This window comes from Somniosus microcephalus, chromosome 3 (genome assembly GCF_052327205.1).
Source record: "Somniosus microcephalus isolate GS21.2 chromosome 3, FLI_Smic_1.0, whole genome shotgun sequence".
NCBI classification, from domain to species: Eukaryota; Metazoa; Chordata; class Chondrichthyes; order Squaliformes; family Somniosidae; genus Somniosus; species Somniosus microcephalus.
In genome coordinates, this window is record NC_140989.1 from 78,282,778 (window position 1) to 78,300,495 (window position 17,718).

General features: G+C 41.0%; 1 protein-coding gene across 7 annotated transcripts in view; it reads left to right on the plus strand.

Annotated features, from left to right (window-relative positions):
- angel2 (angel homolog 2 (Drosophila)) overlaps positions 1-16,049 on the plus strand; it is a 65,799-nt gene extending 49,750 nt beyond the window's left edge. For all 7 annotated transcript variants that reach the window (XM_085981226.1, XM_085981228.1, XM_085981223.1 and 4 more), the window contains 6 exons: positions 727-796; positions 1,628-2,046; positions 4,032-4,161; positions 4,380-4,458; positions 11,481-11,644; positions 15,719-16,049. In XM_085981226.1, coding sequence (XP_085837352.1) covers positions 727-796; positions 1,628-2,046; positions 4,032-4,161; positions 4,380-4,458; positions 11,481-11,644; positions 15,719-15,867 — 1,011 coding nt within the window. In that variant the 3' untranslated portion in view covers positions 15,868-16,049. The remainder of the gene's footprint in view (positions 1-726; positions 797-1,627; positions 2,047-4,031; positions 4,162-4,379; positions 4,459-11,480; positions 11,645-15,718) is intronic.
- Positions 16,050-17,718: the final 1,669 nt, after the last annotated feature.

The window sequence follows — 17,718 nt, forward strand, 5'->3', positions numbered from 1 at the left end:
ATTACTGTTTAGATTTCACTTCAGCACAAGATAATCCCCTGAACTGTACTGCATTTGTTCCTTTTTGCTTTCTCCTCTGGTCTGAAAATGAATAAGGAATTTAGATTACCTGCATTGTAGTGTCATAATTCTTCAATATCCTCTGCACACCATATCACACACCCCCTCCTCCCACACACCTGTCCCTGCAAGCCCCACACTGGGAGTATTTTTGCACAGGGAAAAGAGTTACAGATCCCTGATCAGTTTCAGTTTGGCTTCAATTCAAAATGAATTTGCGCTATGGCACAGATCCTGGGCTTTATACGGCATTGGAGTAGGGGACCATGTGTGATACCATTTTCTGTGTAAGCCTACCAGGTGGCCTAACTAGGCTTTACTCCTAACAATATTTGAAGGATGCAGATCATTTGAAGAATAAAAACTCTAGAGGATATGTAATTTGTTTTTACACAATATTAATTTAAATTATTGCACAGTACAAATGGCAATTTATGACTACCATCATGGCAGGAAATCAGTGAGGTTTTCAAGCAATAGCCTCTGGCACATCTTTGCTGAAGCTCTGAAAAGCAATGGTAATGCTCCCTTTAAAATAAAGCAAAGCAATTGCTGAGTATACCAATTTTAAATGGTATTGGGCAAGTATGTATGATAAACAAATTGCTAATGGCTAAACTGTTGCGCGTGGGATCACTGTAGCTTGTGTTGATTGATCTTTTCTAGATCTTGTGTTTACAAGAAGTTCAGGACAACCACTATGGACAGCAGCTGAAGCCAGTACTGGAATCACTGGGTAAGACTGACTGTTGTACAGTACTCTACTGGGGAAATGCTAGGCCTTAACCCTAGATGCCCTTCAGTTTATATATGTTGCAAAATTCTAAGCCTAATAGCAAATAAGTCTTGAACTTTGCTCAGCCCTTACGGATAGACTTCATTTTTTTTATCTTGCATGATTGAAGAACATTAAGAAAATATTCCGTGATTCTTACAATTTAGGAAATTCAATATTTTTGTTGCAGTGTGTTTGAATCATGTCATTTTTATCTCTGGGTTGGTTTTGAAGTCAACCATAATAGAAGAGACGAACATCTGTTACACAGCCATTTAATGTTCTTAAATGAAATGTATTTGGACACTTGTACTCAGCAGATACAAGTTCATAATCTCACAGCTGCTTTCTCAAATTTTAGTTCTCATGTTCTGGCTGCAGCTTCAGACAGAATGTAATAGTGGAGCAAGTGTTTTGTCTTCAGCAAGAAAAACGGTTATTGCTCATCTCACCCATTGTATTTATTGTGAGCCAGTTGGAGATCTACCTTAATAGCTGTAGCAATTAAAATCCCTCCAACTCGGGGTAGAGGTGATGGCAATAACCCCTCCCATTTGCCAATGGAAGAAATGGCAATATAAGGGCTTTTTAGAAACAACTCTCATGAAAACTACTTATCGTTCGAGTTAAATAGATGGGACTGACCTCTTCATGTCTTAGTTTGGAATTAAACCAGTTTTATACAATCACTTGTATATATTTAATATTCTGAAATTTGTTCTATCAAGTTCTAATAGACATGTGCCAATTTTTATAATGAAAAAGCTTTTTGTCTTGATGCTTATTCTGCAGGTTATCAGTGTGAGTACAAAATGCGAACAGGAAACAAGAGGGACGGCTGTGCTATTTGTTTTAAACGCTCTAAATTTTCGCTCGTCTCTGCTAGCCCAGTGGAATTTTATCGTCCTATGATCCAAATACTAGACAGAGACAATGTAGGACTTGTGCTACTGCTGCAACCAGTTCTTTCACGATCTGCTGCTCTTGTGTGTGTGGCAAATACTCATCTCTTGTATAATCCACGCCGAGGGGACATCAAGCTGGCTCAGCTTGCAATACTCTTGGCTGAGATTCACAAATTGGCATCTAACGGGAACGGTGGATACTGGCCGATCATCCTATGTGGAGACTTTAACTCTGTCCCTGGTTCTCCTTTATACAACTTTATTAGAAATGGGAAACTGATTTATGATGGACTTCCAATAGGAAAGGTACTGCTAATATCCTCAAGAAAACCACTTCAAATCATAAAAGGGGTAAAAAATATTGTGCTTAGTGGGTACCTCTTTGTTGGGAAACCATGCCAACCTCTTTCTCTAGCTTTAGTGAATTCTAAGACTGACGTTCTCTCATGTTTAACCACCACACTGCAACAGAAACATGAGACTTTATCAAAAGAAAATTTGTATTGCAATCACGGAAGAAAATAGCTAGTAGCCAAAGAAAATGTTGCAGTGGTGTATGCATTAGATGTTATCCCATGTATTGCTCAGAGAAAAACTTTGGTTGGTTTTGAATACTTTGTCTTTCTTAAGAACATTCATCCTCTTGGACAAATACTGCAAATTTGTGTAAAATCCCTCAGGGCCATATAAACAACACTTTCAAAATATAAACTTTTCTTTACGATCTTTATTTAAAAACATTGAGGATGGATGTCTTTTTAAAAAGACAAGAACAAAGTTACATGTAAATGAGATTTAAAAACAGGTTGTGCCTCCTAAAATATTTGTCGCAACCATGGATGAGCCCATGTGACAAATAATAGTCACTATATCGTTTTCAGAAAAAGCCTCAATTTTTTTGAACTCCATAGACGCTTGTCAGTCAGTAGTCAATAGTGACTGCAGTCCTCAATGCTTTAAGTGACTAATTGGAAGCGTAGGTCACCTAATACCCACTGACCAATCGGATTGCTACCCCACATCCCAGGAATGAATATAAAAAAAAGTAATTGTAACTTGTGCTTCCTTTAGGCAATTCCCTTACTGCCAATCTGATTGACCAGTTAAGTGAAGCTCACTGTTAAAAATGAAAACAGAATATGTATTTATGCACTCTCAGTTTTTATAGCTGAATTTCATTGGCACTGTGCAACTCTGTTTATAGTTGTTATTTTCACCTGATGATTTAATTGTCATTAGAGCAATGACGATTGATTGTTGCACTTAACTGTTTACTTTTTGCCAGTGCTATTATACAGCAAAGATCTTATAAATGTGTTCCATTTATTAGAGTTAAAATATTCTCCTGATCTTCACTCCCAGGTGAGGGTTGGAGAATTTACCAAACATCATCCTCAGTTCTCTTCAGCGCACCAGTTCTGTGAAAAAAAATTGCGACTGGATGACAGTGTTTATATTTGTCTCGATTTCTGAATGTATAAATATTCTTTCTGTGCATACCCAGTATCACTGTAAACATCCATATACAAATTAAATAGAAATATAACCTTTTATATTATGTTCAACTTTTATTCAGCTAGTATACATACCAATATTTTGCTGATTTAGCCAAATATGTTGTAAATACTTTTTACAATATGACACTTGGCACCCCTCTTCCAAAACACCACCTAAAAATCCTAAAAGATCCACTACTCTTCTGTAAGATTATAAAACTACTATAATATACTTGCCTTTGTATCAGCTAGCATTCAAAAATGCATCTGCTCTCGTCTTTCTCATTTCATCCAGCACAAGCCATTTCCCCAGCCCTCCAGTGCTATGATAATTAAATAGCAACTCTGCAGTCTGGTTCCTGCTGTAGATTTTAAATCCCCTCTCCCTCTGAGCATTCTCCAATTTTAAATTAACAGCAGACGTCTCCAGTGAAGTCAGGATTGGGAGGGAAAGTAATCAACAACAACTTGCATTTATATAATACATTTAACATATTTACAAGAAGTCGTAAGGCACTTAACAGATAGGGAAAAGGAAACAAGCTGAGTCAGGAAGAGAGAGATTAGGAGAAATGACAAAGCTTCATTGAACAGATGGACTTTGAGCAATTTTTAAAGGAAAGAGTGGTCGAGAAGCAGAGAAGTTTAGGAGAATTCCCTCGAAACACCTCTGCCTCCCCATTCCATTAAGACCCTCCTTAAAACCCATTCCTTTGACCAAGCTTTTGATCATTCCTCCTATACGTTTTGTAGGAATGTTTTGTGGTACACTTTAACTTACTATCTTTCATCTAGGTATCAGGTCAGGAGCAAAGTCACAGGGGCCAGAGAGCTTTGACAAAGCCACTTTGGCCACCAAGTCTTGGGATTTCAGCAGCATGTCAATATGAGACATTAACTAGTCAGCAAACAATGAAAGATGCAGGTATGATTTCCAAGTTTCTTCTTGATGTCAAGCTGCCATATGAAACATATGATAACGCAATACAGTTCTGTGTGTGATGGGATGCCTGTTTTGAACTGTATCACAGTGGTTTTAGTTTAAAAATGGAGTTTACATTGATTTAAGAAATTTGCTGCTGAACTAAACCAATTTTTTTGCACAGTTCTTAACTCCATTAATATTTTCTATGTCATTTAAAGAATGTCCTTTGGATGCTGTGGACATTTCAGAAGAGTTAAAGGATGCCACGAATAAGAAGAATTCTTCTGCGAATGAACTGTAAGTTAACTTTTTGTTGAAAATTCAGAATTATTCAATGGTGAGAAGAATGTTGATTTGAGGCCCATTCATCATAATTTTGTAACATTCAGCCTCCTTCGTTTTATATTAATTAATAAAATTTGACACTTGCTCTCCAGCTCAATACTTCTGACAATAAACATAGTTAAGATAGTGAGTGTACAGAAGAAATAGAGATAATTTTTAAGTAAGTCAAAGTTTATTTTTAAAATTAAATTTGAAGATAGAAGTTGCTTTAAACCCTGATTTTAAAGGAGGGACGGGTATGGTGTACGCGAGCCCCGAAGCAGGCTGCACACTCGGAGTCCGGGAACGTGGAGGCCCTGCCGATCCTAACAGCTGGGTCTCATTACCATAACCAGAGGAGAGGTAACCATTTACAGTGTCAGCTAGCATGGAGGCCAGGATGGGAAGTTTTGCAGTCAGCACTTGAGTGGAAATAGGGTCAAGGGAGCAAGATGTGTATTTTCAGAGGGGGATCAGGGGAGCTAGGAGAGAAACTAAAGAAGAACACTGGTTCAGGCTAGGGCAGAGGGAAACCTTGGGGGAGAGGTTTGGCTTAGTAGACAAGGGAAGAGGAAAGCAGCTGAACAGATGGTCTCAGTGAACTCCTCACATTTTGATGGAGGTGAACATAGAGGGAGCAGCCGAGACAGGCTTAAGGCGATTGGTTAGTGGAGAAAGGAAGCCAGGGGTTATCTTGCTTTCCAGGCTGATTCCGGAATAGTGAGTGGTTTTGGCAGAGGAGGGTTAAGTATCAATAATGCTTTGTGGCCCAGCCAGAGCTGGTGCTGGATGGCTAAACCAATTGTGCTGCAGAAAGTTTAAGTCTGCGTCCCTTGAGGAAGTGAAGATAGGGGCCATACCGGAGGAACTATCAGGAAAAGAGAGAGCAAAAGTTTTACTGTGGATAGGGACATTAAAGGTGGAGAAGATGAAGTTTTTGCATAAATCAGCAGCTGCAAAAGTATCATAGTGAATGGAGGACCAAAGGCTAGGCAGTTGGCAACTTGATAGGGTAATTATAACTGACTTGGGGAACAGTTTTTTCCAGGGGCAGACACAGAAGGAAGGTGGGGTAGGAAACGGGTAGCAGGGTGTGAGTGGTGAGGGATACCAAAAAAGTGGCTGGAGATGGCCTTGTCTGATGAAGACCATGGGAGTGGAGAGACGACGTCAAATGGCAGGGTGGCCGGGAATATGGGTAGGAGAGTTTATATAGGAGAGATTAAAGGAGGGCAGTGAAATCAGAGGAGAGAGGGCAAGGTGAGTTAAGATGAAGGTCGAAGCTACTGCGAATGAGGAGTCACTCAAAATAGATACTGAAGGAGGGAGGATACCTCAAAGAGAAACTCAGGATGAGGCTTGGAGGGGTGGCGGTAGAACAGAATTCTACATCAGCAGTCAGATGAGCCAATTTTCTTCAGTCTATGCAGGATCAATAATGTCTGGACTTGCTGCTACTTCATACTGACTGAAGAATAGCACATTATGGAGAATTGGACGATGCAGTGGATTAGCATAATATCCTTCACCTTTGAGAATGACGCATTGGGAAGGGGTGTTTTTCTGAGGTTGAGGCTAAAGCGTATTACTGACGTTACGGTTGGGCTATCAGCAAATGCACTGGCCTGCAAGCAACCGCGTGTTTAGATAAGTGTGTTCCTGAAATCCCTGCTTCAGCAGAAAGGAAGGACTTCATAGCAACAGGGGTAGGTCATTCAGCCCCTCGAGCCTGCTGCTAAAATCCATTTACCCGCCTTTGATACCCTTACCTAAAAAAAAACTGTCAATCTCAATCTTGAAAGTTTCACTTGACCCAGAATCCACAGCCTTTTGGGGGAGAGAGTTCCAGATTTCTACTACTTTTTGTGTGGGAAAAAAGTGCTTCCTGATTTCACTCAGTTTTAAAATAAGGGCACGTTGTGAAACAAACCAAATTGTCTAAATGATCATATCCAAAGACTAATAAGACTAAAGGAACATAGGAATAGAAGTAGGCCATTCAGCCCCTCGAGCTTGTTCTGCAGTTCAATAAGATCATGGCTAATCTGTATACTAACTCCATCCACCCGCCTTGGCTCCATATCCCTTAATATCCTGGATAGCAAAAATCTATCAGTCTCAGATTTTAAATTATTAATTAGCTAGCATCTACTGCTTTTTGTTGGGAGAGAGATCAACACTTCTACCACCCTTTGCGTGAAGAAGTGTTTCATAACTTCTCTCCTGAATGGCCTGGCTCTGATTTTAAGGTTATGTCCCCTTGTCCTAGACACTCCCATCAGTGGAAAAAAATTCTCTCTAGCTACCTTATCAATTCCATTTAAAATCCTAAAAACCTCAATCAAATCACCCTTTAAACTTCTACATTCCAGGGAATGTAAGCCTAGTTTATGTAAACTCTCTTCATATTCTAACCCTTGGAGCCCTGATAACATTCTGATGAATCTGCACTACTTCCAAGTCCAATATATCCTTTCTAAGGTGTGGGGCCCAGAACTGTACACAGCACTCCAGATGTGGTCTAACCAGAGCTTTGTATAGCAAGAGCTAATCTTCCTCCCCTTTATATTCTAGTCCTCTAGTTATAAAGGCTACCATTCCATTAGCCTTTTTGACTTTTTTGTACCTGACTACTACATTTTAGTCATCTGTGTGCATGGACCTCTAAATCTCTTTGGACCTCCACTGTTCCTCGCTTTTTACCATTTAAAAGGTACTCAGATCTATCCTTTTTTGGTTCAAAATGAATGACCTTACACTTATCTGCATTGAACTCCATCTGCCACAGTTTTGCCCACTCACTTACTCTATCAATGCCTCTTTGTAATGTTTATGCTCCCATCTACACTATTTAAAATGCCACCAATCTTTATGTCATCTGCAAACTTGGATATATGGCTCTCTTGTGTTATCTAAGTCATTAATAAATATAGTGAATAGTTGAGGCCCCAGCACAGATCCTTCTGGGACACCACTAGTCACTTCTTTCCAATTCGAGTACATATCCTTTATCCCTGCTCCCTGTCTTCTACCCCCCTAACCAATCTCAGGTCAGTAATTTACCTTCAATTCCATGCGCTTTGATTTGAGCTAACAGTCTCTTACATGGAACCTTATCGAATGCCTTCTGTAAGTCCATATAAACTACATCCATAGGCATTCCCCTGTCTACTACTTGAGTTACTTCCTCAAAAAAATCACTTGGGTTCCTTTGACATGCCCTACCCTTTACAAATCCATATTGTCTCTCTAATCAGTTCACATTTCTCTTAAGTGCTCAGCCACTCTATCCTTTATTATAGATTCCAATAACTTCCCCACAACAGATGTTAGACTAACAAGTCTATAATTTCCTGGTTTCTCTCTCACCTTTCTTAAATAATGGAGTTACATTTGCAATTTTCCAATCTAAAAGGACAATTCCTGAATTGAGAGAGCTTTGGAAGATTATGGCTAAAGCTTCTGCAATTTCTTCACCTACTTCCTTTAAAATTCTGGGATGGAAACCATCAGGTCCTGGGGATTTGTCTGTCTTTAGTGCTATTATTTTTTCTAATATGGTTTTCTTGCTTAAGTTAACTTTAGTGAGTTTCAGTCCTTGATTCATTATTAGTTTCCCTGGAATGTCAGATATATTATCCTCTTTCTCTAAAGGAGAAGTATTTTTACAGGTTTAAGGAAAATAATGATCAGAAGAACAAGGATAGGTATTGAGGTTCTGCTACCCACTCACTGCGGGCTCCTGGAGCTTGTTGGATTTCCTTAAGGGCTAGGAGAGGAATTTCCCAGAGTTTTTTTACCTAAATTGGCCTACGGCTTTTTTTTTTATCTCCAAGAGATTGTGACTGCAATGGGGGTGGGGGGGAATGAGTATTGATGGTGTGTTAAAGTTACACCATGCCTGGATGGGACAGGCTCGATGGGTCAGCTGGTCTTTCCTGTCCTTTTACATATATATATGAGCCATCATACACTTTCAGACAGGCAAATATACACACAGGGGAAACATCAGTGGAGTGTTAAAACAGCTCTTCACAGTCAAGTAGTAGAACCATTGAAGAAATAAAAGGCATTCGAGAAAAAAAGGAGGTGTAATAGCTAAGGTAGTAAGAGGTCTGAGGAGAATATGAGAAAATGAGAGAAAAGGAAAACTTTGGGGTCAGGTATAAGATGAAAACAGGTTTGAAAATGAGGATAAAGCCAAAAGTTTGAAGTTACTGAAGTCATTGTTCAGATCAGAGGGTTGCACGGTCCTTTGGAGAAAGATGAAATATTGTTCCTGAAGCTTACATTGAACAATTGTGCAAAACCAATGACTGATCAGAATGGGAGGGAAGTTAAAAGGTGAGCCATAGGTACACCTGACAATGCTAATTTGTTTAAAAACAATTTTTGTGTTCTTCATCTCTATTGAATTCATCGTGCTGTGATGGAACAGATTAATATGTAATTTCCAATTGTTGTTGTGTCGTAATGAGGCAGTGGAGGTACGGAAGAATCCCAGAGACAACCAGAACTCCCGAGCCATCATCCCGTTGTTTACCAGTGTCTGTTTACTTTAGCACCCTCAAATAAGTTGCTTATGATTGCATAGGGGAAAGTATCCTTTAAATCTAAGTCTCTTATATTGTTTAACAGCTCTTATTTAGCAGATTCATGTTTGCAGGTGAACACAATTGAACAAACTGCTTACATGTTACCATTAGAAATTTGTTTTATTTGCTCAAGACTTTACCGCAAGGAGCTGGGAGAACTATGTGATGTAAAAAGACTACTGAGCGCTTGGTTTGAGTATAAAACAAGGCTCAGTCGTCTTTTTACATCAATTTAATCAACTGTTTCAAAACCATGAGGCTTCTAGTTACAATCACTAGTTCCTGGTTACAGAAACATCCTCAGTAAGCTGGGCCCACGCCCGAGTATTTATACTCCTTGGACGGCGCCACCAGCTGGCCGCCCAGTGTTACTTCCATGAGTCATGATAAGATTCATGACACTGTGGACTTTTTTAAACAGTCATCCCAATTATGTGTATTTTAAATTATCACGTTCTGTATATTATTTTGTCTATTTATGCTTTTGTGAGTCATCTAAGTGTAAATAAAATCTGATCAGTAGTTTTTAGTCTGTATGAAGTGATCTAGCATTGAGATATTTTCCACCATCCAAATTATCAGATGTAGTGGCCATTCTGCATGCTCTTTAGTACACAGTTTGCCATGATTGGGGTTAATTGTTAAACCCAGGCTATGCTAATTCACTACAGCAGAGTCTGAGAAACACATGGGGGGGAAATTTTAACATTTTGACCCGTCGGGGGCGGGTAGGGTCTGATCTTTGGGAGCCGGGGGGAAGCACTCCTGCTCCTCCTGGCCCATAAGGACTGCTCCCCGAGGCTGTACTTGCCTCACTGGAGCTGCTGGGTTTCCCAGGCCTTGGGAAACCCAGCCAGCCACAGTTAAACCTACAGATCTGAGGCTTTCAGCCTCACTAACATATTTAAAATGCCAACCCGCCTCCTGGGAACGGGTTGGCTACCCGTCCCTTGTCTCACTTGAGCAAAAGCCGGAGGTCAGCGGGTTGGAGCCGGCTCCTTGACACAATTCCATTTTTTGGCCATTTAACCCGCACCCAATCCCACGTGTTCCCACATGTTAAAATTTTCCCCGTGGTCTGCTTACAGATGGTGTTGTCAAACTGTTTACGTGAAAGCACTAGAAAATGCCCGAATGCTATCATCTGTTTTGTAGAATAATCTTCATTCTTGAATGATCTGCATTCTTCACATATCAAAAAACCCAACTATGGATTTTGAGTTGTAGATTTTTGGAGTGTGGAATCTATTACTAGTCAGTCAGTTTCAGTTCAACCTCGGGTCTGAATGAACTGATACATTTCCTAGGACTTTATAAGATGCAGTCGTAGCAAACCACGTGATGCAGCACCTATCTGCAACATCAATACAACATTTCCATATGTATTTCCCCAACCCAATCAAACTAGGCAAGCTTTTATGGCATATGAAGGATGCTAATCATTTGAAAAATGAAGACCATACAAGTTAGGTAATCGACCTTTGGTATTGATGATTATAATTGTGTATAACAGTAAAAAGAAATAAAGACTTGCATTTATATAGCGCCTTTCACGTCCACCGGACATCTTAAAGTGCTTTACAGCCAATTAAGTACTTTTTTTAATGAAGCGTAGTCACTGTTGTAATGTAGGAAACGCAGCAGCCAATTTGTGCACAGCAAGCTCCCATAAACAGCCATGTAATAATGACCAGATGATCTGTTTTTGTTATGTTAGTTGAGGGATAAATATTGGCCAGGACACTGGGGATAACGCCCCTGCTCTTCTTCGAATAATGCCATGGGATCTTTTACGTACACCTGAGAGCAGACAGGGCCTCGGTTTAACGTCTCATCCGAAAGACGGCACCTCCAACAGTGCAGCACTCCCTCAGCACTGCACTGGAGTGTCAGCCTAGATTTATGTGCTCAAGTCCCTGGAGTAGGACTTGAACCCACAACCTTCTGACTCAGAGGCACGAGTGCTACCCACTGAGCCACAGCTGACATTGTAAACAAAAGATAAATCCATTCTGTTGAATTTTTACTTCCTGAATCACAAACTATCACCATCAATGCATGCTCAGAGTCATCTGATAGCGTATTTAGTGAGAACTTGCCCAGTTTTATTTTACTTCATTCTCTCGGTGTTCTAAGACTGAGACACTTCACTAATAGATCTGATCAAGAGCCTACAAAACTTGAAATCGGTTTCATTTCCTTTGAGTCTAATTTCATATCATTGGAATCTGATTTCATATTATTAGACCTACCATCTGGCCTGTAAATTTATTGATGTGTTGAAATCTGGCTGATGGTTAACTATGATGTCAAATTTTTTGTGATATATCAATGTATGTGGCAGTCGTTAATAAATCAGACAATTGAAAACCAGTAATACGTTTCTGTTGATTTTTGCAGGACTTCATCTGCTATCCAGCACAAGTTCAGGCTAATGTCTGTATACTCTCATTATATACCAGGCAGTGGTAAAACTGAGGTCACCACCTGTCACTCCAGAAGTGCTGTCACTGTGGATTATATTTTCTATTCAGTAGCAAAGAATACTGTCTCTGCACAGTCAGGTAACCAAAACAAACCGCTGATCTGAATTTTTAATTTTTTTCAAAATCTGTTACAAAATTACAGAGGAAAAAATGAACCAAATGGTCTTTATACCTGTATTAACTTAAGCTGGTAACAGAAATGTGGCTTTTTAAATTGAATACTTTTAATTTGTTTATTGCAGCTGTCTCATAAGGAAGGGAGCCTGTAATTTTCTTGTAATGCACTAAAATCATACTGACAATCAGCTGATTCTGCTGCTTAAAAAGCATTGTTTGTAAGAAGGCTTCACACTCCCTTCCTTGTAATAAATGCCATGTCATTACCACAGTGTTACCAAATTAAATAGCAGCATCCAGAACCTGCTTCTAATATATAAGCATAAAAAATCTTTATACAGTAAGAACATTTATTTTAAAGACGACAAGAACTAAGGGAACATTTATGGGGAAAAGTATTTTCTCTACTTCCCTTTTAAGTGATTAGCTTAAATATATTTATAATTTAAAAAAAATCTTGCATGTATGCCACTAACTGTGTACAAAACCTTATGTTCTGTTTTGTCAGGTTTTTGTGTCAACGTTTTTCCATTATAAATTCATGTTTCTGCATTCATAATTCAAACTGCCTATGATTCAGCCTAAGCCACTTTATTTTGAATTTGAGGAAATGTGGAAGTTAACAGAAGTGTATTCAACAATAACTTGCACCTTTTAAGATAGAAAAATATCCCAAGGCAGAGGTGTAATCAGACAAAAATGGACACGAACCAAAGAGTTATTAGGAGAGGTAACCAATAGCTTGGTCAGAGAGGTGTTTTTTAAGGAGAGGGAGATGCTGAGGCAGAGGGGTTTAAGGAAGAAATGCCAGAGTTTAGGGCCTAGGTGGCTCAAGGCATGGCCTCCAATAGTGGGGTGAAGGGAGGGGGAGATGCACAAGAGGCCAGCGTCATAGAGTAATGGAGAGTTCGGGGTGTGCGGTTGTAGGAGGTTACAGAGATAGGAAGGGGCATGGCCATGAAGGAATTGAAGCACGAGGATGATCATTTTAAACTTGAGGTGCTGGTGGAGCAGGAACGAATGTAAATCGGAGCGTACAGGGATGATGAGTGAGCAGGACGATGTGAGATAGGATACGGGCAGCAGCGTTTTAGATGAAGTTTATGGGGAGCAGAGGGTGGGGGGGGAGCGCATTGGATTAGTTGTGCCTGGAGGTGACAAAGGCATGGATGGGGGTTTCCGCAGCAGGTGGGCGGAGGTGGAAGCGGAGGAAAGCAATGTTACGGAGTTGGAGGTACGTGTGACAGAGAGGATATAGGGTTGGAAGCTTAGCTTGGGGTTGAATAGAACGCCAAGGTTTCAAAAAGTCTAGTTCAGCCTGAGATATTGCTGGAGCAGGGATGGAATTAGTAGCAAGGGTACAGAGTTTATAGCAGGGGCCATGACGATGGCTTTGGTGTTCCCAATGTTTAACTAGAGGAAAGTGGAGTTCATCCAAGACTGGACATCAGACAAACAGTTTGAACACAGAGGCAGTGATGTGGTCAAGAGAAAAGTAGGGAGATAGAGCTGACTGTCATCAGTGTACATCTGGAAGCTAACCCTATGCATGTGGATGATGCTGGCAAGCGGCAGCATGTAGACGAGGAAGAGGAGGGGGCCAAGGATAGATCCTTGGAGGACTCCAGAGATAATGATGCTCAGGGCGGGGAGAAAAACTATTGCTGGAGATGCTCTGGCTGCGATCAGATAAGTAAGAATTGAACCAAGTGAAGGCAATTCCACAGAGCTGGACATCAGTGGGGAGGCATTGGTGGAGAATAATGTGATTGAACATGTCAAAGGCTACAGAGAGGATGAGGAGAGATAATGCACTACAGTCATAGTCACAGAGGTTATGACTTTGGTTATGGCCATTTCAGTGCTGTATCAAGGGTGGAAACCTGATTGGAGTGATTTAAATGTGGTGTTGCGCGAAAGGTGGGCACAGATTTTTTTTAAATTTTATTTGTTTTTATGGGATGTGGGCGCTGCTGGCAAGGCCAGCATTTATTGCCCGTGAGAAGGTGGTGGTGAGCCACCTTCTTGAACCGCTGCAGGCAAGAACATGTTCAAGGTAGTTTGCATGGACAGAGGAGTTGGGGATGGGTGTTTTGAGAAGAGGGGTGTGATTTTGGCGGTTTTAAAGGGCGGGCAAGGTACCTGAAGAGAGGTTAAAATTTACAATATCCGCTAGCATGGGGTCCAGGAATGGAAATTGGATGGTCAGCAGTTTAGTGAGAATGGGGTCAAGAGAGCAGGAGATGGGTCTCCTGGACAAGATGAGCTCAGACGGGGCAAGAGAGGAGCTAGGAGAAAAACTAGTGAAAGGCACAGAAGATGGAGAGACCAGGGAGAAGTTTAGTGGGCATGACATGTAGGGGCCCAAATTCTGTGAGTCCTGCTGTGCCAACAGAAGACACAAACATTGTCGGAAATTACAGGGATGAGGTTATTTATGTACCTGGGGTGGGTGGCTTGTGCCTGCCTGACATTGGACTTAAAAATTGAAGTGGTGCTATGTCGCTGCAGTGGCAGATTGGAGTCCCAGGCAGGGCCAAATTTTTAAAAACACTCAAGGGATCTAAAGGACACTGTTGGGCAGGTAATTGATCCCCTCTGGGATTAATTACCTTTGTCTGCAGGACTTTTGGGGCTTTCACTAGGCCTTGAAAGGAACTCTCGCCAACTGAAAAATGTGTAAATAGATTAATTCCCAGGGTAGCCTGGAATCTTGGCTTTATGAACTAGTGCAGGTCTCCAGTGGACCTTCTGGGAAAAAATAAGTCACTTGTGAGCTTTAGTGAAAGCTCTACTATATGTTTTTGAGTTATCGTGTTAATGGATGCACATACCTTCTCATTTGGGGAAAAAACCTAGCCTGCAATGAAAGGAATTTTGAAAACCTGTAGCATTTTAGTGTTGTTAAAGTTAACCCTAGTGATCCAAAAGATGAATAGTGCTATAACATAATTTTACTTCAGCGCCTTCTGATCGTGGTATCGAAAGCTATTAACGATTGTGTGGTATAGAAGCCTCCAATTACTAATCTATGTTTTAAACCTGTCAGTTCCAATTTTGCTGGAAAAAAAATGCACTTTTCCAGTTAAGATAAACTTTCAAAATCTTAACTACTGCAGCTGCTCTGGACATAGAGTTGCCTAACCAGCGGTCCTCAATGCCACTGATTTTTGTGGGGCCAAGTGGAGCATGAATGGTCCTCCTTACCTCACAAAAATATTGTACTCCCGCCCCCCCCCCCCCCCCCCCCTCGCCCTTTTAAGGTTTAACTCCAGGATGGACTCCTTTGAGCATTTGCAGCTTATTTAACCAATTCAAATGAAATCCGACCACGAAAAATGTTCTGGTGTCTTGCTAGTGCCGTCAGGAAAGTGGTGCACCCGCCTGATGTGCAATATAATTGAAAATCAACCCCATTGATTTCCCAAGTCAGTTATAGAGCAACATTGACTGAAGTTTCAGAATAAGTTTACTGAACTGAAGATGGTACATTGAGACCAGAAGAGCTGAAGGGAAAAAGAAACAAAATATCTTATCAGAAAAATGGGCAGCATCAGACGTTTGCTCAATTATTTGTGCATGTGGTAATTAGTACTAACTGGCTAACCAATGGAGCCAATGTGGTGGCACAGTGCATTTGTGCTCCAGTCTACTCTCTCAGAATTTTAAGACATGGGTTCACATTGCAATCTTCCCCTCTGGTAGGCTCTGATCCATCATGGAGGCCACATGCTTTGCAACAAAGAAGGAAGGCAAGTTGCTGGACAAACCATTTTGCAAAAGGCTCAAGATTGCTTTGGTAGATGACTGAGAATAGTGTAAGGGAAGGGATCCAATTTTAAATAGAAAAACAATCCAATAAAGAAACTTTTTTTATATTCATGGAGAATTTTGTTTTTCAAACTTTGGCCCAGTACAGTTTTGGAAATTATGTGCTTTACTTAATTCAATTTCTGATTTCTTTTTAATATTATTCCCTTTACCTTGTTCTTGGAGATTATACATAATGTAATGTTTTTTTTTTTGTTTCTGTAGGAGGAATTGCCCATGATGGTCACTTGCAGCTTATTGGAAAACTTGCTCTACTTACTGAACAAGATCTATGGACTGTAAATAGATTACCCAATGAAAACAACTCTTCTGATCACCTGCCTTTGTTAGCAAAATTCAGACATAAACTTTGAGACTAAAAAAGCTGCCTAATGATTTCTTCCTTCTGCATCTGTTCAGTATTTGATCCAAAATCATGCAGTATGTGGGGTACAGAATTTTTATTGTGCATCATTTTTCACTTTTGATAAATTTCTGAATGGTTTTAAATATTCTGTCCAAAAACTGGAAATAAAAAGTTTATGGTTTATTTTTACCTTTTTAAAAACTTAGTAATAATAATGTACAAATATTTACTGCTGTTGATAATAGTGAGAATTAGTACCACAGTATAAGCTCAAATGCTAGAGGGATACCTTTCATTGTGCCCAAAGACAGACAAAAGCAAATCATTCACACCATTTAATAGGATTAATATTAAGGTATTGCCAGACTCCTTTCGTGTTGGGAACCAGCAAAGAAAGTGTAGCTTTGGTTTGGAGCTGAGGCCAAGACTAGGCAGGAAGCACAGTGAGGAGAAAATGCCATGGGCTTGGGACTAAACTGGCAAGCAGGAGCAGTAGGTAGGACAGAGACGTTCACAGGTTGGGGATGGGGACAGGATCTTGGCAGGAGGTAGGAGTGGGCAGAATGAAGCTTAGGAACAACTGGTGGGAGGGAGGTAGATAGAATATTGCAAACGTGAAGCTCAGTGAGGGAGCGGACAAGGCAGTAAATGGGACAGGGAGGATGTGGGTGAGGCTGAGCAAGGTCAGTGGAGACCATTGCGCATCATGACCGCCCCCCCACCCAACCACCAATTACCCCTACAGAAACGTAACTAAAACTGTTCCCAGCACTAAATTGGAATCTAGCCACTTGCTTTTAAAGCAATATATAGATGATAGTACTCTAGGTTGCTTCAAAAATAAATTGACAGATCCTACCTTAACGCTGGGAACCGACAAAAGGAGAGAGTGTTACAGGTTAGTACTAGGGTACAGGCGTTTATACCTCTTTCCTGGGGTTTCCGCAGCTCTTCCACCGAAGTTACGGCGGATAAGCAGGTGAATCCTCATGGAAATTTACTCCCTAAATGTTTTGCATTTTCCAAGAGTGGAAAATAAAAGTGGAGGAGGTTTGGGCTGTCAGATGTGTATAAAAATGGAGATGAGAAAGAAGCCAGAGCATTATATCATTGATGGAGATCTAGGAGATTTCATGGTTCCATTGATTGAGGTGACTGTGTGTGTGTGGGTGGAGGAGTTGGCATTGAGGGTGAGGTTGAGGGACATGAGGAAGACAAATAGATCAGTGGAGGTAGGAGAGGAGGAGTTGAGATGGAGGTTAAAATCACAGAGGATAAGAAATCACTCAGTGCAGGCAGGGACTGAGGGCAGACAGAAGGAATTACATTTCAGTGAGGAAAATACTAAGGGGCTTCAGCAAACGATTGACACAGCAGTTAGAGTGAAAGACGTGATAGATTGAGAAACTTGGAGGGGTAGCCTCTATGATTGGGAAAATATCGCCACCCGTAGACCTAGGCCCCGATTTTCTGCCAGCCGTCGGGCGGCTTTCCAGGCGGCCGGGGGCCGAAAAAGCGGGTCGCGACCCCCCCACCTGATTCCCCGCCCCGTCCAACTTTCGGACCGCCGTTTCTCCGCGACCCGCTTCAGTACCGCCCGCCGCTGGCGGGACTGGCCGTCGGAACACAAATCACCAATTATTACCTTGTTTAAGTAGATTTTTAGGGGCCATTGCGATTTTGGGGCTTTCCCCACATGAAACACGCCTGCGGGGAACCCCGCTGATGAGACCTGGCGTGAAAACAGTTGGCTTGCTTGCAGCTGCAGGTCAATGAGGACTGAAGAGATTTAAACAGGCAGCATTTGCAGGCTGCAGGACCTTATTGATGAAGGCTTGGGGGAACTTTTTGAAGGCTT